Source organism: Colossoma macropomum, unplaced genomic scaffold (genome assembly GCF_904425465.1).
Source record: "Colossoma macropomum unplaced genomic scaffold, Colossoma_macropomum, whole genome shotgun sequence".
Lineage (NCBI taxonomy): Eukaryota > Metazoa > Chordata > Actinopteri > Characiformes > Serrasalmidae > Colossoma > Colossoma macropomum.
The window spans coordinates 9,969,815-9,995,248 of NW_023494799.1; the positions used below are offsets into that span (position 1 = coordinate 9,969,815).

Genomic DNA, 25,434 nt, shown 5'->3' on the forward strand with positions numbered 1-25,434 from the left:
AAAAGGGGACTCCTAAAAACTGTTTGGTGGTAGACCACCACAACAGTCACCATCAGATAAACTGAGAAAGAGGAGAAAATCAAGCTCCATTCTTGCTTCAGATCTGAAAAAATCCACACGTATTTCTGTCCATCCTTACACTGTGAGAAGACAACTCAGCACTAACAGTCTGAAATAAAAAAGAAAGAAATTGCAAAATATAAAAAATAAAGAGGCTACTGGTGTTCTCTGAACAATAGACTGACCGCCCCAGAGTCCAGACCTCAACATCACTAGATATGTTTGGCATTACTTGAATTGTGAGTAGCAGAAAATGCAACCAACTTCTGAGACTGAATATTTTGAGGTGTGGAAAAATATCTCTCCAGTTTTCTTTGAAAAAATTAAAAGCAGTTCTCTTGAAAAAAAATAGAAGCTGTAGTGAAGACAAAGCATGGACATGAAACTTGTGTAACTGTGTAATTTTCTGTTAAATATATGTGTACAAATATATCCTTGTCTTGATGTTTAAAAATGAATAGCATGAGAGGAAATTAAACAGTGATGTGGTCTGTGACTTTTGCACAGTACAGTGTGCAGTAAAGTGCACTTTTGTAAAAGGAAATGCAGAGTGATCGAGACTGATGCACTGTACTACTTAAACTCCTCTTTCTCTCTGAGCAGAACTCACTCGCTCTGCTCTGCACCATGGTGTTCACCTGCCTGCTTCTGTTCGCTGCTCTGCTGCCATGCCTGAGCCATTCTGGTATGTATCCTCTAACTCCAGGCCTCCTCCTCCTCTATCTTTTGATCTTTCATTTGTGTCAAGTATCCATTTTCAGATATGAAATTGGGTATGTCAATTAATTTTGAGATGTCTAGTGCAGAAACAAGGCAGTTACATTCATTTCAGTGTAATTCTAACCAGGTTGGCTTCACTCTTTCTTTCTCAGCCAGCGTTAATGTTGGCATAGTGAATGGCACAGAGGCTGAACCTCACTCCAGACCCTACATGGTTTCTCTTCAGGAAAACGGGAAACACCACTGTGGTGGCTTTCTTGTGTCTGAATCCTTTGTCATGTCGGCTGCGCACTGCTGGAACAAGTAAGCTGTTTTTTTTTTCTCTCTCTTTTCTTCAACCCAATGTTTTCTCACTGTGTTTTAGCTCTAAGAATGATCTTTATCCTTGTGATCATGTGATCTGTAACACTGAAGAAAAGTACGCTACACCTACACAATGATTCTTCAGTGATCACAGAACAATGAAATCATATTTCTCAAACATCTCAAACAGAGACAGGTGTGAGCAGAAATAGCCTCGGCTTATATACTGAGGTTTATTAGGTACACCTGTTTAGTACACTTGCTGGCCATTTTATCAGAAACATCTACCATATAGATGCTCTTTGTAGGTTTACAATGACTAGCTCATATGTTGATGGACTATTTATTAGTCAATCTACTACATCCATCAATAGGAAAGGGATCACCATTGGACTGACCAGATAAACATCAAACAGCTGGAAAGAGGGCTACAAAGACAGGAAATACATCTGTGTTACTGCCATGGCCATGAAAAATGAAAACCATGAAAAAAGTCACTGTGCAACAGGGTAGCACTTTATTTTGGGTGGTCCTTTGTAGATGATTAATAAACTCTTAACAGAGTATCAGTAACTCATCAACATATCAGTGAAATAGCAGTTGGGCAGCATCTGAATTCACAGAGTTAAAAATCTTGAAGTAATATTGTTGATAGATTACTTAGCGTTAAGAAGACGTATTGTTGATATGGTACAAGAAGTAGATGTAATATGTTCCTTCTATCAAGCTAAAGCTAACCTTTTCCTTTTTCAGCCCTAATCATGGCCCCAATCCTAACCCTAACCATAACCAAATCCTAATCTAGTTAAGATCCAGTTACAGAATGGTGTCAGCAGCATGTCTATAACAGCTTGTTGAGGATGTTGAGATGATCTGTACATGTTCAGTGACCTCTCAGGTTAAACATCTACAGACATTAATTTGGACTCTCCAAACAAAGTGAAAAACAACTGAATTCAGCAGATAATGAGCAAATTTTATTCATGCAGTTCATTAAAATCTTGAAAGTCTGAATGTATTCACTGCTGCTACATCACTGATATGTTGTTGATGTTATTGAGAGTCTGCTGAGTGTTTGTTTCATCTAAAAAAGACCATTCAAAATAAAGTCTCACCAGCAAAAGCTGTAACATGATGGCGTAACACAAGCTTTTGCTTACTTGATGACATACTTTTACACAAATACGAAAATTGACAAAATCATCCAGTGTCACTGAATATTTCATGCTGAACTCAGTGCCTGATAATAAAATAAAATTGAAAATAAAATTCAACACACAACATGAAACATGAACTTACTACTACTACTACTACTAATAATAATAATAATAATAACAACAACGACAACAACTTTGTTTATAGAGCGCTTTTCATACCGGATACTGGTGGCAGCTCAAAGTGCTTTACAGACAGGAGTTAAACTTTAAGAGTAATAGAAGATATTAAAGTTGAGTTTGATTTTCTTCTATTATAGATGATGTTCTACAATGGCAATTTTGGGAAAAATAAATAAATAAATGAAAGTTAAGAGTATAAATTTTAATTAAAAGCTAAATTAGAGATACATTTTCAAATGTTTCTTCAAAGTTTACTGAGCATCACTGCCTAATAAAAGATGGAATTCCACACATTAGAAGCCCAGTAACAGAAAAAGTCTCGCCACGTTGTCTATATTCCATGGAAGGTATTTGCAGAAGGCCAGATTTTGCAGATCTAAGATTACATGCTGGAACATGAACAGACGTTCTGTGAGGTACGCAGGTGCTTTAAGGCCATTTAGAGCTTTAAAAACTAGTAAAAGACCTTTAAAAGCAGCCAGTGCAGTTGTTTCTAAATGAGTGTAATATAAGCTCTTTTTTGTTTTTGTTAGGTAGTTAGGTAGCTGTGCTTGGTAGTTATACAGGATGTGTTGTTTTGTAAGGAAGCCCAGTAAAAAGAGCTTTACAGTAATCAGATTGTGACAAATGCATGAACAGGTTTCTCTGCATCGCTCTGAGGTAGAAAAGGCTGAATGTTATCAATATTTCTCAAATTTAGTGATTGTGTTTACGGAATAAAACAGAGTTTCAATTTCAGGTTTGGTATGTGACACAAAACAGCTTCTTGTTATTATTTATTGTAATAATAAATCAGTATTTTAGTATTTTCTCTTTAGGTTTTTTTTATTTCTAATTAAAATTGTGACATCCACTGAGAAATATCTGACACAGAGCTGGTAAGCTTGTCAATTTTGAAAACTGATGTCTCAGGCTACACTCAGGCTACACTGCTCAACATGACCAGATTGAAAGTGGTTTTCACCTCTTTTAATACTCTTCTGGTCATGCTCAGAGAAGGCAGGCAAACCACAAAGTGATCCAACTGCCGTAACCTGTATACTAACAATTTATCCTATATCAATCCTACAGCTTAGTAACTCAGTGTTTTAAACATTTTTTGGAGTTAATAATGTTAGTTCAATAAGACTCAGTTTACTATTAAGGCTTACCTTTGATAAAATTGTCTGATAAGGACATTCACCAGCTTCTTCTTTGAATTTTCCTGTTCCACCTTAAATGGTGCAGCAGTTACATTCTGACGCCATTTAAGGCGGAATGGAAAAAAATAAAACTGGAGAATAAGAAACTAACTTCTGCTTCGTAGCTTTAATGCTAATAGTATTTTGGGTGCATGACGAGAACATATTAAGAACTAACATTTCGGTTGTTACATATAAATCAGCAGGAGAAAATGTTTCAAAACAGCATATTTAAGAACTTGAACACTTCATTACAGAACAAAAGTCATCAAGGTGCTATCATTTGATTCCTCTTAACAGTGGGGCGAATCTGACAGTGGTGATTGGTGCTCATGATCTGGACAACTATAACTATTACCGCATACCAGTGAAGTTCTACCACATCTATCCTGGTTACAGGCGTCTTTACAATGACATCATGCTCCTGCAGGTAAACAGACTGACGATCAGTCCCCCTCATTCATGTTTTTACTTGGGTCTGTCATTCTGTGAGAAGTGTAGCATCTATTCACTTCATTATTTAATAATTGTGATCTTGTTTCAGCTTGAAAAACCAGCCCAAAGGAGCAAAACTGTTGAGTGGATCTCCATCCCCAAAACAAATAAGGATGTCGAGGCCAATACCATTTGCAGCGTCGCTGGTTGGGGAAAAATTTCATCTGAAGGCCCTTTAAGTTCCCGTCTTCTGGAGGCAGACGTCAGCGTCATAGAAACAAAAAAATGCAAAAGTGACTGGGGACAATATTTCTCAGAATCAAATATGCTGTGCGCAGGTTCCGGCCGTGGATTTTGTCAGGTAAAGTGCCAAATCTCTCTCTCTCTCTCTCTCTCTGTCTTGCTGTAGCTATAAAAGCTACCCAATACGCTTTACAGCAGCTTAAAGAGGGGTCAGTTAATCAATGTACTAACGTAAGTGTTTTTGCAGGGAGATTCTGGAGGTCCTTTGGTGTGTAATAATATCGCAGTCGGAGTCGTGTCTTTCTTTGAAAGTGGGAACTGTGACAAACCGACAGTGCCAAACGTCTACACGAAGATATCTCAGTTTCTTCCCTGGATCAAAGAAATTATCAATGACTTACAATGAAACAATCAATAAACAAAATCTTTTCCTTTTGCATGCATTAATGATTTTTTTTTTTGCTTTATTTGAGCTGTGCTTTATCATGTCATTATAAAAAATAAAAAAATAATAATTTGCAAATCACAATTAAATTGTCCTTGAGTCATTGCAGTTGACTGAATTTTTGGAATACAGCTGTCCTTCCTGACAGTTACCACTGCCCTCAGTCAGTTAGGTCAGAGTTCCACCATAACATCTTGAATATATATATTCATGGAACTGAGTGTGGTGGGTTTGACTGGTTGCATGCTCTGCACATTGAGGAAGATTGATTGATTGATTGATTTATTGATTGATTGATTGATTCATTGATTCATTCATTCATTCATTCATTCATTTCTTTATTTAGTCTATTTTAACATGCATTTTTCTTCCTTTAATTACACTGAACTTCTGCCCTGGAAAACAAGGATCCAGTTACCTTCAGAGACTTTCATTAATGAATTCTTAGTTCACACAGTAATTTATTACCTTTACACTTGATTTATATCGAATTAGTCACTTGAAACTATCAGGCCTCTCTCAGACCCAACATATCACATGCATATATACTGTTGTATGTAAAGGTTTGGCCACATCAGGCCAAATAACATGTTTTGTTGATTTTCTAAGTGAAAATAATTTAACATACTCCACAGAGAACACACTTCTGCACAGTTTAATGCACAGTTACTGTTTATTTGCTGAACTGATCATATTGGATGAACAATTAAGCATAAACTGTGGCCTAAAAGTTATGGCACATTTATTGCTTTATGTTTTATTAAAATAAGTGAATAAATAGAAATTGTGCATTAAAATTTGCAGAAAAACGCCATATTTGAGTTTGTTCTCTGTAGTGTATGTGAACTTATTTTGACTTAGAACAAGACATCATTTCACCAGCAACTTTTTCATGTGTCACATGCAGCTTTGACCATGAAGTGGAATTTTCCCAAAAAATGGTTTGAGAGGGAACACTTTGTCCATGGGTTACATTTAGAAAATTGCACAACAACTGCATCTTAAAGAATCTAATACAACAAAACTGCAATTAGATCTCTATAATAGCAAAATATTCAGAAATTACAAATGTAAGTGCTTACAGTTGAGTAAATATGCATGTAATTTGGTTACTAAAATATGGAACAAAATTGTGTTCTACGGCCCAGTGAGGCACAAAAAATTGGGCTTTACAGCAACCAATGCCAGAGGTTTGATGTAAAGAAGCCAATGATCTCTATGGTGAAGTATCCATGATGTTGAGAGAATATTCCATTTCCAGATGTCTGGAAAACTTGTTAGGATACATGTCATCTCTAACAAATGCAAAGTATCTTTCAGCAGACCGATGAACAAAGGGATATTAAAAAAACAAAACATTTCACTGATTACAGAATCACGTTTTTGCAGTCCCCTTTCCCTGTCCTGTTACCTAGACCCCACTGAAAACCCAGGGGGTCAGTTTCCCAGACAGAGATTAAGTCTTGTCCTGGACTACATTTTGGTTTCAGTGGAGAATAATGGATGGAGCTCCATCGCTCCAGAGAACGCAGTCTACTGCTCCACAGCCCAATGCTGAGGGACTCTATACCCCATAGCCGACAATTGACTCTGGGCATGTGGCACTGGGCTCATGTGCAGCCGCTCCAGAGCATCCCACTCTACTGCTACTAAAGTTTGCTCTTGTTATGCTAGCTGCTTTGCAAGGCACTCAAGGACACTACCAAAGACTTTTCAGCGAAAACCTGCTAGCTGAATTTGAAGCACGTCTTGACTCCAACAGTGACCATATTTTAGCGTGAAATGACAATATGATATCACGGGTCAGGGTATTTTTAGGCAAATGTTACTTTAACCTCAAAATGACCATGCGTGATTTCACCAAATAGGAGGAACATGCCCCCTCCCTACCACCCTGCCCACCGCCAGGTCTCCTTTCGAATGTTCACCAGCACACAGAACCATTAAGATGGAAGCCACAAAGCGCACTGCTTTTGTTATATTTCTGTGGTGAATATAAGCCGTATATGTTTAACATGTGAATTAAGTATTCGCATCACAAATTCTTTGTAAAGACAATGTGATCTTTTTATTACCATAGGGGTTCCATATCTGCTCATCAAGGCCTCTTAGAGATTGAGAACCTTTGGTGCAAAACATCAGGACAGACAACATGACCTGATAAAAATTCAATTCATTAAAAATTCTTTCTATGATTCAGTTCAACAAGTTATTTTTATTCAATTTCCCTCTAATTTTAGTCATAGCCAATTTCCACCCACTAGTTAGGTCTCACATGATGCCACCAAGCTTGGAGGGTGAAGGTTAGTGAACGCTTCCTCCAAGACACACGAAGCACATTTTTGTAACTGCTGCTAATGCAACATTATTGGACAGCTGGAAAGAACACTAACTGTCACTTATGTTATATTAACTTGCAGCTGCGCTGAGTGATGAGGGAGAGAGAGGGCCATCCAACCCACCAAGAGAGAGCCAGGTAAATAAGGCCATAAGGCCAGCTCTTCAATGGTTACACAACTCAGGAGCTCCCAGTCCGACATTTTAGCCTAACTAGCTAGAATGTTCTTATGAACCACAGAGGGTGGTCAAAATCTGTCAAAGTAAAGCTCTTTGGGGTCAACAGTGATGACCCTGAACCTTGAACCTTGAACATGAACATCATATTTCAGAGAAAAACAACGCATATATATATATATATATATATATATATATATATATATATATATATATATATATGCACTTGAGGTGAGATTCCATTTGAAAAATAATCTGCCACAGCCAAGTAGCTTATCCTGTATGCTTTTCTCATTCAAACAGTTTTCTGTCAGTAACTGCTAAAAAAAATACTTAAAAATGCTTGTATTTGCTAATATCAGGCATAATCTCATGGGTTTGTGAGTATCAGCTTAATGTTGAAATATTTCAGCAAGTTCTTTATTTACACATTGCTATCTGTTCTGAAGATCTTACACTTCAACCCCCCCCTCCCCCACCCCCTACACTCACCCCACCACAAAGTTTGCTTTTTTCCCAGGCTGGTCAATGTATGTGAATACGCCAAAATGCAGTAAATAGTAAACCAGAATCAGAAAGGTAAGAAAATAACTAACACAAGCAACATTTTGCATATAAAACAACACAGAAATCTGTGACGGCTCAAAACCATTTGTAACTTTCAGAATCAAACAAGTGTCATCACAATTAATTATGTTATAAGTGTTACCCAAGAACAGGTTCTCAAAGATTCTACTGTTTGCCAAGAGCAAGTATGGTTTGGTGCACCTTAACTGTTGACTCTGGGCAACTTTTTTATTTATTTATGCACCAAATAACTGCACAGAATACTTTGGACACAAGTCAGGTCATCTCTCAAACACCAAAAATGAAACTTGCCATATGTTTAATGTCACGCATTCCTCCAGACCTGACTCTTTGGCGAACTCCACTTCCCAAAATCCCTGGGAGATCACATGACTGTCACACCACCATCCACAGCCAATTGTCGTTCATCCTCGCCTGAATACTGATCTGATTCACCTGCCTTGTTTGTCATATGGCTAGCTGTAGTTAGTGCATTAGCTCAGGCTTTAGTCAGGCTCCTTGTGAAGTATTGCTTCCGTCACTAGAGATACTGAGCAGTTCATTCTGTGTTTATTGGGCTGTTACTGCAATGACACTGTGAAGCACACCAAAATTTTGTGAAGCTAAATTTCTTTTGAGAATGTGAAAACTCATGAGCTTTACAAGGCAAAAACATGTGAGTCTTATGGATAAACCTTGAGACATGACAGCTTTGGAGCACAGAAGGACCTTTAAAATGACTAATATCATGTGAGAACAGAACAAAATGGCACATTATAGACAACTAGAAGTGCTTTTTTGCATGTTACATAGATATAAGACAACCACAGCTGGTGGAATGATTGTCTGGTGGTCTGGATGATAAAACTATTTCAAACTGAAGTAAAACATAATATGTAGTGACAGAGTTTTCAGTTATGAGTAAGATGTTAGAATTTCAGTATTTTGATTAGACTGTGAATTAGGAATTGTAAGTTGTCATTAACCCTACAAATAACTTAATTCATTAATCATTAATCATTAATTCACAAATGAAATGAGTTATCTATTCTGTTATTTCTGACTAGCTTTTCTTGAGGTTGGAACAATGCACTCTCTAGAATTAAAAAAAAAAAACAAGCATTTCATAGAGCCTAACACAGGCCAGGGGTCAGACCCATCAGCTTGCTGACATCAGACATGCCGTCTGTTACGGATATTATCTCTGTGAAAATAAACCACTATATGATAAACAGGAAAAGCAGGGTTTTTGAGGAGGAGCACTTGCTACTTGATGTGAGAACAGGGTCCGCTTGTGGTGAACTTACCTCACCCACCATGCTACATATAATCTTCTCCCTCACTGAGGTGAACCTTCATTCTCCCTACAGCACCATGGCTCTCATCTCTCTGCTCCTTCTGGCTGCTCTGCTGCCACAGCTGGGCCACTCTGGTAAGTGTCACCTACACATAACTTCTGTCTATCATAGCAGGTGAGCACAACCCTGGCTCTGACGTTCTGTTTAATCTAAATCTAAATCTAACATGGTCAATGAAGGCCTTCAGGGACATCAGAGTTTTGACCCAGATGTGTTGAACACCATATGGGTCACATTAAAACAGTATATATTTTAATATATACATATATTTGCATATATTGGCATATATTTAAAATATCCATCATATTGCACATGTACATCGAACACTTCATTGAGTACACCTCCTTGTTTCTACACTCTTTGTCCTTTCATTTGCTCCACTTAACAATACTGCAGTCTGTAATTGTAGTTGTAGTTGTAGCTCCACTTACCATATAGTTTCACTTCATAGTGCTACAATTACAGACTGTAGTCCATCTGTTTCTCTGCATACTGTGTTAGCCCACTTTCACCTGTTCTTCAACAGCAACAGATGAGCTACAGTCCGTATCTTTACATTTATATGGTGGACAGGGTAGGTGTGTCTTAAGGAATGGACTGCACATCAGTGTCACTGCAGCACTGAGAATGATCCACCTCTCAAATAATACCTGCTCTGTGGTGGTCCTGTGGGGGTCCTGATCATTGAAGAACAGGGTAAAAGGGGACTAACAAAGTATGCAGAGAAACAGATGGACTACATTCTGTAAATGTAGCACTATGAAGTGAACCTATATGGTAAGTGGAGCTGATAAAACAGACAATGAATGCTTAAGCATGGAGGTGGTTTTAATGCTATGGCTGATCGGTGTATATTTTCAAAATATCAATTACGTTGCACATACATATTTAATCTGATCAAATATAGACAAATATTTCTCTTCCATATGTGTCACATTAAGACAGTACTGGATACTTTTAAAAATGTCTTCATCACTTCTTTTTTACAACTAAAATTATGTCAAATTATGTCAAAAATGTAAAAAGAAGTATCAATGTGTGCTTTTAGGACACACGGATGATTAGCCGTAGAATGATGAGATTTTGACCTTTTTTTTTTTAACCAAGAACTGTTAATATGTCATTTCCACCACAGAATGAATGATGGTGATGCTGACAAACATCTTTTAGGCTTTATTTTAAAACAAGTTTTAATCTGGCTTCAACTAAAATACAAATATCTAACAACATACTCAATCTTTTATTCTAAGATGCAGAGGAAGTACATTTTAATGCACAATTACTGTTTATTTGCTCATTAAAAAATATCGGGGTTTATTGGGTTTACGTTCTATTTTTTCTAGAAACTGTGTACTGAAGTGCCATTTTTAAGTTTGTTTCCAGGAGTGTTCAAACTTTTACGTACGACTGTATGAGTTACTGTTTTATAATTGTTTTGTTATTATTTTGCTATTTCCAGCTCATGATGTATATTTAAACATTTTCAGATGTCGGGACCAAATTATTGTTGTTACAGTAACTTAATTATTCGTTTTAGATGTAAAAAAAATGCACAATATATCACAAAAAGTAATGCAAGCATGTTCACATTAAAGTCTTGTTAGTAGTCAATATAGTTAAACAGTTGAGACTTTGAAATGTGTGATTTGAGAGTTTTTCCCTTTAAGATTCAAAAATGCCCAAAGATCAATATTTACCCATTTATGAAAAATATAGCAGCAAAGTTAGTCTATAACAATGTTTGCATAACTAAGTATAATCAGCTTGGATTTACTTTCTTGTTCCCAGCCAGCGTGAATGTTGGTATAGTGAATGGCACAGAGGCTAAACCTCACTCCAGACCCTACATGGTGTCTCTCCAAGTAGGGACTCAGCACTTCTGTGGTGGCTTCCTTGTGAGTGAACAATTCGTCATGACGGCTGCGCACTGCCAAAATCAGTAAGCTTTTCAATTTTTTCTTTATCTTGCTGCCGTCTTTAGTTGGTTCTTTGTTGCATTGTGAATGGCTTCACCAAACATTCTGAAATGAGAAATGATTTGTCTTTGATTAGTGAGTAATTCACTGTGTTACTGTCACAAAAATATTTTGCCTGAAGCCTGTTTTACAATAGTTTTGAGAAAAGCTGTTTGAAGAAGAGCTAAAATTTGAGAAGAGCTAAAATTTACGTATTTGTAAAACTATTAATGGTGGAGGAGCACATTTTATTTCACTGTTGGGGGACAATAAATAGAAAAAATTCTCAAGAACAATCTTTTAAATCTGTACAGACAGGCTTATCATGTGATTTTTAAAAAATAACAAGGTGTCATACATTTTTATTAATAAAATATTTTTATTTAAATGTAATTATTTTAAAAGATAATAAGCACATTTAATGTCCAACAATAAGGTGCTACCTGTTGGTTCCTCTAAACAGGGTAGAAAACAGAGTAAAAAAATGGACAGATGTGACAGCAGTGATCGGAGCTCATAATCTGAAGACTGACAAGTTTCAGCGCATACATGTGACGGAGAAATACAGCCACCCACACTTTACCAATGACCCAAAAAACCCAGCAAATGACATCATGCTGCTGAAGGTAAACAATCACTCCAAAATTTTTCTGTTTGAGTTTATTAATCTGTGCAAGGCAAAACTGGTAAAACATGGTGAAATGTTTAAGGTAAATGCAGTAATTACTCAAACAAAGCTTTTGCTGTGTTATTTAAATGGCCTAAAGCAGAACCTCAACCTTCCACTTTAACCCTCAGAAACCTTCTATTGAAAATGGCAACAAAAGTTTAAAGCATTTCATTCGTGAGTATGTCTCACTAAAGGTCCCAAAAACTACATATCCCAGCAGTCCCCTCTCTAAACCATATAGCAATGTGAGGCATTTTTATGAATGTTTAAAAAATGCAACCACTGAGCAAAAAGTCGTCACTACTTTTTGGCTTCGTTGACACAGCGGCCCTGTTCACTCCATTATAGACAGTGGGTCCAACTGCAGCTCTGTGGACCCCCTAACCCCACCTCAACACACGTGATCCAACTCAAAAGCTAAATATAAACCTTTCATAAGTTGGATTAGGTGTTTTAAGACAGGCACTTAAATTAGGGCTGTATTTTTCCAGCTTGTCAGCAATGTAAATAGACCCTAGTCCATTTAAGGTCCGTTTCCCAGACCCAGATTAAGCTTAATCCAAGACTAGAAAGAATTTTCACTGGTGAATCACCATTGACACTGTAATTTAGCCCAAGACTAGACTTAATCCATGTCTGGGACACAGGCCATTAGTGATCTGTAGACACATAGTATTTTGAATCTCTTCTCAGGGAAGATAAAAATAGTGCATGGGACGATGTTTAAACTGTTTTAGGATGCTTCAGGGACAATGAACTTGCATAAACTTAAAACATAATGTCGGTAAAACAGTTATAAAATCACGATTGTGCCAGTTGGTCCCACATGTCCATGCACACCAAAAATGTTTAATACAGAAACTGTAGGAATTCCTATGCAACAGGAATCAAACAACCAAGCATCAATACATTGCGTCCACATTTTTTAGCCCCTTTTTTAGCTTTATCTACCTTAAACATGATCAATTAAAGCTTGTAACACACACCTAGGTTACAGTTTCTTATTTTGACCAATTTTTACAGTCTCTGACTGATTGTGTTACACTCACAGTCATGTTTTAAATTTAGGATTTTACATGCACTTAATAATAATAAACTTAGTAAAAGGTTTCTGTATTAGCAGGGCATTAGAAAGTAAATATGTAGAAGAGACTGATGTTGAGAGAGAGGAAAGTTTAAAACGGCATTATTGAAGAAGCTCTCCATTTTCCGTTTTGGGCATTGTTTTTCACTTTTTGCCCCAGTGGTTTCTTTTCTTTCTTTTTAAAAAATACATGTATAAGCCCCAATAACCACTGCTGAATCGCTGCATATTTCATTGACGTGTGAATCCTTATATTAAATAAAAAAGGTAGCAACTGAACATTTTACAAGTTAATAAAAAAATCTGGGGGGTGAAATCCCAAAACAACTGCTTAAAGCTTTTATTTTGTTCATTGCCATCTGACATTTGTCTTTTTTTGGAGTCCATAATATAATAGTAATATGATAATTCCAGAAAGAACTGTATTGTAAACAAAAACCATTTAATATTTTTGGACGGTTAAGTTTTACTTTGGTCTGGCTGGCAATATTTTCAGAGTGATTCTGGGACGATTTTGAAAAAAGCTCTGCAGTGTAACGACTTAATCAAAACAAATTCAGTTCTGTTATTGATCATATTCAGTTCTGTTTTTGATCATATTCACTTCTGTTTTTGATCATATTCAGTTCTGTTTACTGCATTTGCTAATAATATTGATGATTTTGTTGCAGCTAGCCACGCCAGTTGTAAATCCTTCCTGGATCCCCATCCCAGAAAAAGACCAAGACATTGAGCAAGACACCACTTGCAGTGTAGCTGGTTGGGGACGCACAAAAAACAGTGGAAATGCAAGTGATGTTCTATTGGAGGCAAAAGTCACGATGTTAAGCAGCAAGAAATGCAAAGCTTTGTTGAAATACCCCAATACACTGTGTACAGACACTCGTCATGGGGGATTTTGCATGGTAAAGTTTTTCTTAAGATTCTTAACCTGTTTTTTGATAAATCAGGCAAAGAAGATTAAGCTTGTGAAATCTGTCAAATGCACTTTTACATTCAGTGTTTTACATTTAGTGTTTGTAGTTTTTAGCAGTAGCTTTATAAAGGTCAGGTCAGCAGTGTGCTAAGATTGTACCTGTTTGTTGCAGGGAGACTCTGGAGGTCCATTGGTGTGTAAAAATACTGCAGTCGGAATCATGTCCTTCTATGTCAAGGACTGTGTAACTCCCCTAAAACCATATGGCTACACCAAGATTTCTGGATTCCTGCCCTGGATCAAAGATATAATGGGTAAAATGAAATAATCAGTATCGTGAGGGGTTCATCTGCGCTGACTTGACCATAAAATTGCGGTTCATGATTCATAACAAATTCCACTGTAAAGAAGCTTCTGACTGGCTATACAGATTTTATGTTAGTTTATTGTGTTACTTTCTTGAGAGTAAATCCTGTCTTGTTACACATGTGAAACGATAAGACAATAAAAGTTTGAAAATTAACCAAGTATGGAAAGAAAACTCCTGATCTTCACTGATATAAGTAACACAGCATCACCCACCACCTACCACACCTACCCCTGTTACATCTTGTGTTTTAATATAATTAGTACATTACCAGAAATTTGTTCTTTTATTAAAAATAAGGCACTTGATTTGCATAAAAAATCTTCATTAATTCCTTCATATAGATACTGACACAAATGTCTCACAATTTCTTTACAACTTATTTCACCAGTTAGCTCCCACCATCGCTGCACAGACAGCCCTGATGTCTTATTATTACGCTCTTATTCACAATGCATCTCATCCATGATAGCCATTTTCAAATCCTTCACAATCAATGCAATGCAATTAATTTTGTGTATATACTAATAAATATGTACTATTTTCTTTACTACATTTTACAAGAGGGACCTTCTAGAATGATACATGTACAAAAAACATTTCTGACATGAATACAGGATCATTCAGAAACAGCATTTCATTTGGTCTTGGAGGTGGTGAGTGTCTGTCTCACCAGCTGCCATATTTGTTTTTGCAAGTCAGGTAACATACAGTGTTCGTCTAATTTTCGAAACTTTAAGAAAATTGAGCTGAACAGGGAGTGAACAGTCGATGCTCACTGGTTTTTATGCTGCATTTTGGGAACTTTCAGGGAATGAAAGTTTCAGTGCACGGGAATTATCTTAACAATGAGAGACTCTAGAAAATGGCTGACTCCCTGGACAGTACCACAACTACTGACCTAGGGAGCTCTTTGAGACACACCCACTACTTATTATATTAATAATCTTTGTATTTCTTGTACATTACTGTTTCCTATGAGCAAATAAATGCTTATTGACCAGATAAATATTTTTAAAATCTAATTTTCTGGTGCCTAAAACTTTTGCATAGTTTTGCAAAAGCAAATGTTCTCAGAAATGTACGTAACCTTCTTATCTGGCCAGTGACACATCAGCCAGCTAAATATGCTAAATATTTATTGCATTCTAAATACATAACGTGAATATTTTGGTTAATGACGTTTGTGGGTGGAGTGTCATGCCATGAGAACTTCAACTTGTTACAAACAACAAAAGCAAGTAAACAAGCAAATTACATTGCCATTTTGTAATTTTCAGATTGGGGAAAAAAGATCCTAGTAATATTAAGCTTCACTATTTTGTTGTTATCAAAGGTTCAAGGTCAGAGTTCAAAATTCATTTTAGACTTGTAACCGACTCGGACTTTAGACTAAAAGTCTTTTGCTTTGAATGACCTCATGCTTTAATTCTGTTTATTTTATTAAAATGAATAAATGAATATTCCATTTTGTTACTACTGAAACAATCACAGCACTACAAAAACCAAATGTATCAGTAGTGACTGTTTCGGTACTGACAATTTGAGCTCATTTTGAGCAGAACTCAAAAACGCTAGCCAGTACATGACTAGCAAACACAGCTTTGAACAGCTGTACACACATAAATTCATCATGTTTTTCAAAAAAACAGAAAAAAGTAAGCAGAAAGTATGTGTTTCAGTAGTGACAATTCTTAATGTTACACTTACACACTGACACATTCACTTCAAAACAATGGGATCTAACTGCTCACCATGTGGCCATGAGGGACAGGGATGCAGTCTCACTTCCTGCTCTAAAATGCAGGGGTGTGGCTAAAATAAGGCTCCACCTATAGACGCAGAAGTTATGTTTAGATTATGTGTAGATGTTTGAAAATTCAGTTCATCGTAAATTTAAATCTTTAAACTTCACTTTAAAATAATCAAAAATATCTTTTCTAAAACAACATTGAAAAAAATGCAAAAAAAATCAAGTTTTACTTTCATAAGCTGAAACTCTGGGTTTGTGACATACACCTCCCAATAGAAAGCACCCTATAAGTGATGATTTTGTATATATTTAGCTCATTACTATCTCAATCAGAACATAATCCTTGTAACTATCTAAGGTCTGAACATTTGTTTTTCAAATATTCTTTTTTTCTGCAATTTGAACTATTTACGTAGAGTGGTCCAGATATCAGGACAGTGTGTTAGTCTGTTAGATATAACAGGTACACTGTATATGAACAGCTGGTGAAACATTTTTAACTTTTTGTTTATTTAAAGAAACCTTGTTTACTTGGGTGTGTTATTGTGCCCGTTCTCTAATTAGGCAACAAATGTACACTGTTCAGTATCAGGGCCAAAAGCTTATAGTGGTAATGCACCAGTAAGTTTCAAAACTGACGTCTCTAAGCAAAGAATGTCAATACGTTTGGCTTTGAGCAAAAACAGCACAGACCCATTTCACTAGAGGCTGTAGATAAACTGAATGCAATTATTTGTATAATTCACAAAAAAGCATAAAGATGCTTTTGATAAAATGTTTTACCAAAGCCTATAAAAAGTAAATTGTGTGTGTACATCAAATACATGTTTTAATGGACTTAACATATTAAACATACTAATCCTCTTCTCAGTTTCTATTTTGAGCTAGTTGCAAGTAAACATGGTACTTGGTCTATTTCATGTGAATTAACGTACAATGAATCACTGAGAATGCAAACTGCTAGAACTCTATCTGTGCAGCTCATCACTGCAGAGGTTTCAATCTGAACAGTAACGACCACATGTCCCTTGGTCTGATGCCAGATTAAACCAATTAATGACGTGTTTACTGTTATCTTCTTTGGAGGTGTGTTAGGATGCTGGTGGTGCCTACACAGGCATCATGACACACAAGTCACGTAAGAAATTTCACAGAAATATGATCATTTTGAATCTTTGTGAAAGACAAACAATGAAGGAAACCAAGTTGTTTCCAATTGAACTATATATGCTCAAAGACTGAAAACTGATTTGTAACATACTGAATTATTTGATCAGGAATTCTCATAAAATAAATCTGGACGTTGCTCCTGATAGAAGCTACAGTTTTGCTTCACATTTTCCTGGTATTGTGTTTTAGCCAAAGCCATTGATCTGATGACATCAACTGTTTGAAATTATGTTGTTCGATGTGATCACATCAAGGCCTACTGCCGCTTTGATTAACTGTTTCATGAAACTTGTTTCACAAAGTTGAGGTGCTTGCAACTGTTTCAGCTGAGTTTAAATAAGTTCCAGTGTTTTCAGTGAAGTAGCGATCAAAAATTCTGCCACCCCTGGCAGCAAGTGCAACGCACCGCAGCGGTCAGTGGAACGATCCACCAATAGCTACATTTTCCTTTCTTTTGCTTTCTTTTGCTGTCAGCCAGGGCAATGAAATAATCCAGATGTTGATTATTTGAGGACCATGATGAACATGATCAGTGTTAAACATCCAGGCACACACAGTATTACACAACAAAAAATAAAGGAGTATAGACCATCGTCCTGCCTTTTTTCCACCTTAAATAAACTATTAACACTGCTAAATGCAGAGGTTCCTCCATTTGAATGTATTTTGAAGGCAGTGTAGTGTATGATTCACTGCCTTACACTTCCCACAGTCCTGTCAGCGCTGTTGCGGTTAGGATGAAAAATGGCAGAAGCCATAAGCGCTGGCACAGAAACCAGATTGTGCACAAATGAGCTGTTTGTAATTATTATAACTAAATGTTTTATTTCTGGAGAATAAGTCAATGTACTTTTCATCTATTAAATAAAAGTTATTTAAAAAGTGTCTGTGTTTTGTTGTGTAAACACCTATTGACACTACACCTACATTATGTTTTTTTAAATGTAAAGCTTTTTAAACACCTCCTCTTTGTACTGAAGCTTGGTTGTTAATTGTAAATACAATTTCTATATGATAAACATGCTTATATAATTCTGGCCACAGACTCTTAAGCCAGCAGAAAACTTTCAAAGCAAAACAACATCTTTTTGGCTGGATGATGTAGTGGTTTGAGTTTGATTGGTCCAGTGCACGGAGCAAGCTTCTAGTGGTTTCTTTTTAAGTGCATGTAAAACAGTCTGTTCAACAGTAATTCAGTTTCATTTGGTTTATTGCCAGCTTGAATTCTGGCCTTAAGATTAATTGGCGTGGTGGCCCATGTGGCCAGTGCAAATTTTAATATTTGCCTACTCCTGGTGTAAGCTGTTATCAAGCAATAGTTAAAAAATAACCTGTTTGTTTTTACTGGTCACGTATATGAGTATTTCTCCTTTGGTGATTTCGTATGCATTTCTACCTTTATTGAATTGTTATATGCTTTTTTGCTGTGCAGTGCTCTACTGAGTGGAGTGTGATGAGCCTGCAGTTCCCTTATCTGGATTTATATCTGCATTGTTGGTCTTGCTGGGGAAATCTGCTGAAAGAGCATCTTTCTCTCAGGTTTACAGTGATGTGTAAAGCCACTTTCACAAGAGTTTTAGTATATATGGGTGAAATCAATATCAACATCAACATCTTGTTTGAGGTCAGTACTTCACTTGCATCACAAAATACTTCATCAGAATTTGTTATCTGAGTTGAAGATCCCAGCATCACCACAGTGTCTGATGCCTCAGTACGACATACACTACCATACCACTAACATGTCAGTGTCACTGTGCTGAGAATGGTCCACCACCCAAATAACAACAGGTCAGCAGTGGTCCTACAGTGGTCATTTCCCAAAGAGGAATGGTCGATTGATACGTGGTATCTAAGCTGGCAACTCAGTACATACACTATGTGGCCAAAAAGCATCCTTCTGCATAGTGATATTAAGCTTGTGTGCAGTTGCCTGACCACGGAAACAATATTTGAATAAGTTCCCAACACAGTTCTTTTGCTAATGATGCTTTCTGAAGCAGTCAGGAACTCTGTAGTAAGTGATACAATAAAGGATAGGCAATTTTAGTACTTACTGCTTCAGTATTCTGAGTTTGCATGGTCCCAGACGCTTCCATCTTACAGTAATAGCACTTATAGTTGACCGTGGCAGATCTAATATTGTAGAAATTTTTTATATACCTGTACAACTCAATAATTAGGAGGGGTGTCCATATATTGTACATTAAATTTAAAAACAAACAAAAAACAGTGACACAGTGACACCTCACAACCATTCACAACTTACTTCCATTACAATGGCTGAAAAAGGATATTATACAAGACCCCATATCCTACTTTATTTGTATATTTTATTCCTTTCCCTGAGGTGCACTTTAATAGTGTTTTGTGGTTCTATGTACCAAAAACAAATAACAAAATGCCAATTTTCCATACTATTAGACCAACTTATAGGGAGGACCATGCATCTGTGTGCATGATGTGCACAGATGAGTCATAGATGGGCAAAGTGCTAGACTAGTGCTAGACTAGCGCTAGACTAGTGCCAGACTAGTGCTAGCCACAAACTGTCTTTTGGTTTGAGGCTGACTTGCATTTTATTTAGGAAGCTTTCCAGACAAGCACAGGAAATCAAGTTTATCTCTGTAAGCTGGAAACAAGCCCAATTCTAATAAGTATCAACAGGCCATCACTCAGCCCTTAATCTCCAGTTTTAGTAGAGTAGCTTACCAGGCTAACTTACTATTTTACCTCAGTTTAAACAAGACCTGAGCTCTGCTTATTATTTTTGATGTGTTGCTGTCCCAATACTTTTGTCTAGGTAGTGTAGATCAAATAACTACTTGCTGATGGTTGTTTATCCACCATTGCATTTGCTTTTTCTGAAGCTGGTCAATGAAGACATTGAGCTTAACAGAGTGAGAGCATGCACAGGCATGGTGGAGGGGGGCTACTGGCAGCGTTTGTATGAGCAGTGACTGACACTCAGCCAGACACTCTTCCTGGCTCTGACTGGTTGGTTTTGGGCACGCTGAATTCTTGCAAATGACATTAGGAGCACTAGGTGGAGCCAGATACATACATACACACACACATATCTATATATGTATGAAAAAAAATCTATGCTGATCATTGAATATGTTTGTGTTATTGTTATGTTTAACACACTAATAAAATGACATGGAAGCATCACTAAACCGCTACACTTGTTAAGCATATAATGATTAATGAATATTGATAAATATGCACCTTATAAAAGCATGCTTGCTTCCTGTTTTCAAGCCCCGCCCCTTCCCCACCACTTTGCCTGCAGTACCTATAGTAAATGTACTTTAGTGACCGAGCCAACTGTTTATGCCTGAACAGATTCAGCAGATGTGATGGAGCGGAAATGAAACTCAGCTCCCACTGTAACATTATTAACCTGAAACTAGCGAGATGTTCAGTTAATCAGCCTTTGACTGTTGTAATGTTTTTTTGGGGAATTTTGAACATGTTTCTTGCAAGTTCTGTCTTGGTTTGTGTGATACTTGGGGTGGAAATCATTACTGCAGTTTGTCATACGTGATGACTGTAACATGTTTGCTGCATGCACTGATACCACTGATAACACAGGAGAGCTTTGCAAGTTGCAGCGGCGTCCTACAGACGCAGAGCAATTCCCATTTCTGATCTACACTGTGCATTTAGCTCTGCTTTTGTAGAGGAAAGGACATTAGACATACTTAAATTAGACATAAACATACTTAAGTATAATAAAAACTGTCCAGGGAACTTCCAGCCTTCTGCCAAAGGAACGCTGGGATAGGCTCCAGCATCCCCTGTTGTGTGCATATGCATATATATATATATATATATATATATATATATATATATATATATATATATATGTATATATATATATATATATATATATATATATATATATATATATGTGTGTGTGTGTGTGTGTGTGTGTGTGTATGTATATATATATATATATATATATATTTTCCTCGCTACTAAATATTCCACAGTCAACTGTCAGTGGTATTATAACAAAGTGGAAGTGTTTGGCAACGACAGCAACTCAGCCACAAAGTGGTCGGCCACGTAAAAGCAGAGCGGGGTCAGCGGATGCTGAGGCGCATAGTGCGCAGAGGTCGCCAACTTTCTGCAGAGTCAATCGCTACAGACCTCCAAACTTCATGTGGCCTTCAGATTAGCCCAAGAACAGCGTAGAGAGCTTCATGGAATGGATTTTCATGGCCGAGCAGCTGCATCTAAGCTTTACATCACCAAGCGCAATGCAAAGCGTCAAATGCAGTGGTGTAAAGCGCCGCCACTGGTTTCTGGAGCAGTGGAGACGTGTTCTCTGGAGTGACGAATCACGCTTCTCCGTCTGGCAATCCGATGGACAAGTCTGGGAATTTTACTAAAAATTAGAGTCTTACCAGATTTGAACATGAATTTTAGAATTTCCCCTTTTGCTTTAACGCCAACCGAGCTGGCTTGAATTCCACGTTTGCTACACAAATTCTACAAAAATTTGGTAAAGCCTGATTCTGATACACCTTAAGAGATGCAGTAACAGCCTTTACTGTCGTGTCAAGGTTCACACTAGATTATGGAACACTGCTGTAGGGATCCAGTTCCATAGTTCCATCAGCCACAAGAACATTAGTGAAGTCTGGTACAGATGCTGGGTGATGAGGCCTGCATTCCATTTCATCTCAAATCTGTTGAATGAGTGAGTTGTTGGAGAGAACACAAAGCCCTCTGAAGCAGCACCAAAGCCTCCTCCAAACTGTGAAGCATGGTGGAGGGACTATAGCAGCATGAGGTTGCTTTACTGCATCAGGAACAGCACAGTCATTGAATTGTGAATTACAAGCTGTATTGGGAAATTCGACAGCGTAATGGCAGCCCCCCAAACCATTTTGCAGCACTGAACGCAACTGTGAGAAAACCATGCTGGACACAGTTTGTAAGAGAACACTTTGCCATTAGAATGGTTAGTCTCTGTGTTCAGAACCAAGTAATTGCATAATCTGTAATTGCCAAGTCAGAGTCCTGTTTTCAACCTCATTGAAGTGCTAAAATGAAGCAGGCCATTCAAACAAGCCCCACCAAGTGGTTCCCTAAACAACCTTTGACTAATAGGTGGATGTCTGGATTTAGAAGCCTAATCCAGAGTGACACAGCAGCATACTGGTTATAAAAATGTCCAGTTTGAAAAAATCATGGACACTGTATCCTCCCAGCTAAAGACCACTCAGCTTGTCATCAGTGCACAGTTCAAAAGCCAGTATTCGTGATGGTATAGGAGGGCATTAGTGCACATGGCATGGGTGACATGGACCTCTGTGAAGGCACCATTAATGCTCAACAATATATACATGTTTTGGCAACATAACCTGCCATCCAGACAACATTTTTTTCAGGGAAGGCCTTGCTTATTTCAGCAAGACAGTGCCAAACCACATTCTGCATGTATTACAACAGCATGGCTCCATATTAAAAAGGTCTGGGTGCTAAACTGGCCTGCCTGCAGTCCAGACCTGTCACCACTGAAAACATTTGGCGCATTATGAAATGAAAAATACGACAATGGAGACCCCGAACTGCTGAAATCCCGTATCAAACAAGAACGGAAAAACATTTCACTTTCAAAAATGCAGCAGTGTCTCCTCAGTTCCTAAACGCTTACAGAGTGCTGTTAAAAGAAGAGGTGATGAAACACAGTGGTAAACATGCCCCGTCCCAACTGTTTTGGAACATGTTGTTGGCATCAAATTCAAAATGGGCATATATTTTTCAAAAAACAATAAAATTTCTCAGTTTCAACATTTGATATGTTGTCTTTGTACTATTTTCAATTAAATATAGGGTTTAATTGATTTGCACATTATTGCATTTTGTTTTGCATTTTGTTTTTATTTACATTTTGCACAGCGTCCCAACTTTTTTGGAAATGGGGTTGTACATATTCTGCACTTCCAATTGATTCCATGCTTGTGTTTATAAGTAGAAGAGAAATATAATATAAAAGTTCTTGTTGTGTATACAAGAGTTTACTTTGTTCCAGTAAGAAAAACAATTCAGTACTTTTTGTCATTTATGGAAATTGAAACTGCAAAATGTAAGAAGAGCAAATTCAAAATATTCAGTTTACATTATGTATCGACAGATTTGAAATTACATTCTGTATCGACAGGTTTGAAACTGCAAAATGTCAGAAGTACAAATTCAAACTTGTTGATACAAATGTAAATCGAATGTAAATGCAATTGTATAATTGCATTTAAACAGTATAGAAAAATGACTAATATTTCTTGAAGTCTAAGGGTTTAAAATACAATGAAGACATTTTAGTCCTTTAGAACAGATGCAGAGTTGTGATTTCTTCTGCTAAAGGAGCTCTCTTATTGGCTAGGACTTCAAGAGCTGAAGGCCTAACACATTAGTGTAACTGCCAGCATAATTATGAAGTGACAGTGGAATCAACCAATCACATTTTGATTTCCAATAGGCAGAGAGAAAACAAAGCCAATCTAGGCCTTCTAGTAGTCCTAAATATGTCACTTACTGTGAATACGAGTCACAGTATAATCAGTCAGTTGTTAGAAATGGAAAACAGCAGTGCCAGCTCCATAATAAGGCTCTCTACAGAAAGCATCAGTGTCAAACTGCTTCAAGATAAAACATATGCTAATATGTATGTCACAAGCTTCAAGTAAAACATGGAATGTGTTTTAGAAGCTTCAAATGTCTGTGTTTAATCTAGAATGGACAAAATGATCACACCATTAGCTTAGTGCTAAGAAATAACTAAATTCCCACAGAGGCGCAATTAGAAATTAGCATTATCATAGAGGCGAGTTTTTCCTCATGCTTTGACCAAGTTTTGACAGTTATACCTTACGTTGAAGGCCTTGCTCTAACTGTCATGATTCACCACTGGAAACCAACAATCAACAGCAGATCACCAAAGGTCCACTCATTCAGAAAATCTACTCATTTATCTTCCCACAACATAAACCACATTCCTGTAATGCAGCCAACACAGAGTGACTCATTCAAATCCTCCCATGTTAACTGATGTAGCCTTTTATATCAGGCACACGCAGCAAGAAGAGTAGCACACATGAGGTTCAGTTTGTTCTTTTTTTTCTTCCTGCAGCTATAGAAGCATGTATAAAAAGCAGGGGGCCGTGATGATTGGTTGGTGGGGCACTACATGACTCCCTGTGGCTGGGCCTGCCTCAAGGCCTCATTGTGTACCTAAATGAGTCTTTCTCTGGGGAAATGTGCATATTTCTACCTTGTGTAACTTTGCATGTATAAAAATAAAAAGTGTGGAGTTAGGAGAGGGTGTTTGGAGTTACTATAAATATATAACTGGAGCATAATATGGTACAGTTATGTGGTACAGAGGACGTACCCTCGAGGGTACCAACACAGTTGGTAGTGGAGCAGTTACTCTTGACCTGCCTTACTCTTAGCCTTTCTAGTAATATTACCAACTATGCATTAATATTTGTACAGCATTGGCTAAAGCAGTTCATACGGCAAATTAAAACACTTGGTAAATATCGCATCTTCAACAAATGGTCTATATCTGGACACATCTACTGAGTGGTTTACTATCATGTGCTGTGCTGATAATCATCCATGATTCAAGTAATTTCTGGTCTGCAGTGGTACTACTACTCTTTCCATTAATGGACAAGATTGAGGGGTGGGGTTGCTGATAAATTGTCCGGCAACTGATTGGCTACAGTCAGTTACTGTAAATCTATAAAATGCACCTGTGCTTCTGATAAAATGGCCAGTGATTGTAGGGACAATAGGTACGTATATCTAATATACTGGCAACACAGTGATTCATATTAAGAAATTCTAGCTTGGGCTTCTTAAGCAAAAATATAGTGAAAAAACTGGAGTTACAATTAACAGATGCAGAGAAAATAGGACTCCTAGCAATTGTTTGGTAGTAGACCACCACAACTGTCACCATCAGATAAACAGTACTTACTTTTCATCTTTGAGAGAGAGGAGAAAATCAAGCTCCATTCTTGCTTCAGATCTGAAAAGATCCACATGTATTTCTGTCCATCCTTACACTGTGAGAAGACAACTCAGCACTATGAGACTGAAATAAGAAAGAAATACAGAAGCTACTGGTGTCCTTAGAACAACAGACTGACCGCCCCAGAGTCCAGACCTCAACATCACTAGATATGTTTGGCATTACTTGAATTGTGAGAAGCAGAAAATGCAACCAACTTCTAAGACTGAACTTTTGGAGTGTGAAAAAAACATCCTTCCAGTTTTCTTTGAAAAAAGCAGGTCTCTTAATAAAATGGAAGCTGTAGTGAAGACAAAGCATGGA

The 25,434-nt window shown here is 37.3% G+C and overlaps 1 protein-coding gene across 1 annotated transcript in view; it reads left to right on the top strand.

Moving 5' to 3' along the window:
- Positions 1-642: 642 nt before the first annotated feature.
- Positions 643-25,434, top strand: part of LOC118819284 (transmembrane protease serine 3-like) — a 28,881-nt gene continuing 4,089 nt past the window's right edge. The window contains exons 1-7 of the mRNA XM_036587003.1: positions 643-745; positions 933-1,083; positions 3,902-4,031; positions 4,146-4,397; positions 4,527-4,675; positions 9,041-9,237; positions 10,952-11,102. Coding sequence (XP_036442896.1) covers positions 688-745; positions 933-1,083; positions 3,902-4,031; positions 4,146-4,397; positions 4,527-4,675; positions 9,041-9,237; positions 10,952-11,102 — 1,088 coding nt within the window. The 5' untranslated portion in view covers positions 643-687. The remainder of the gene's footprint in view (positions 746-932; positions 1,084-3,901; positions 4,032-4,145; positions 4,398-4,526; positions 4,676-9,040; positions 9,238-10,951; positions 11,103-25,434) is intronic.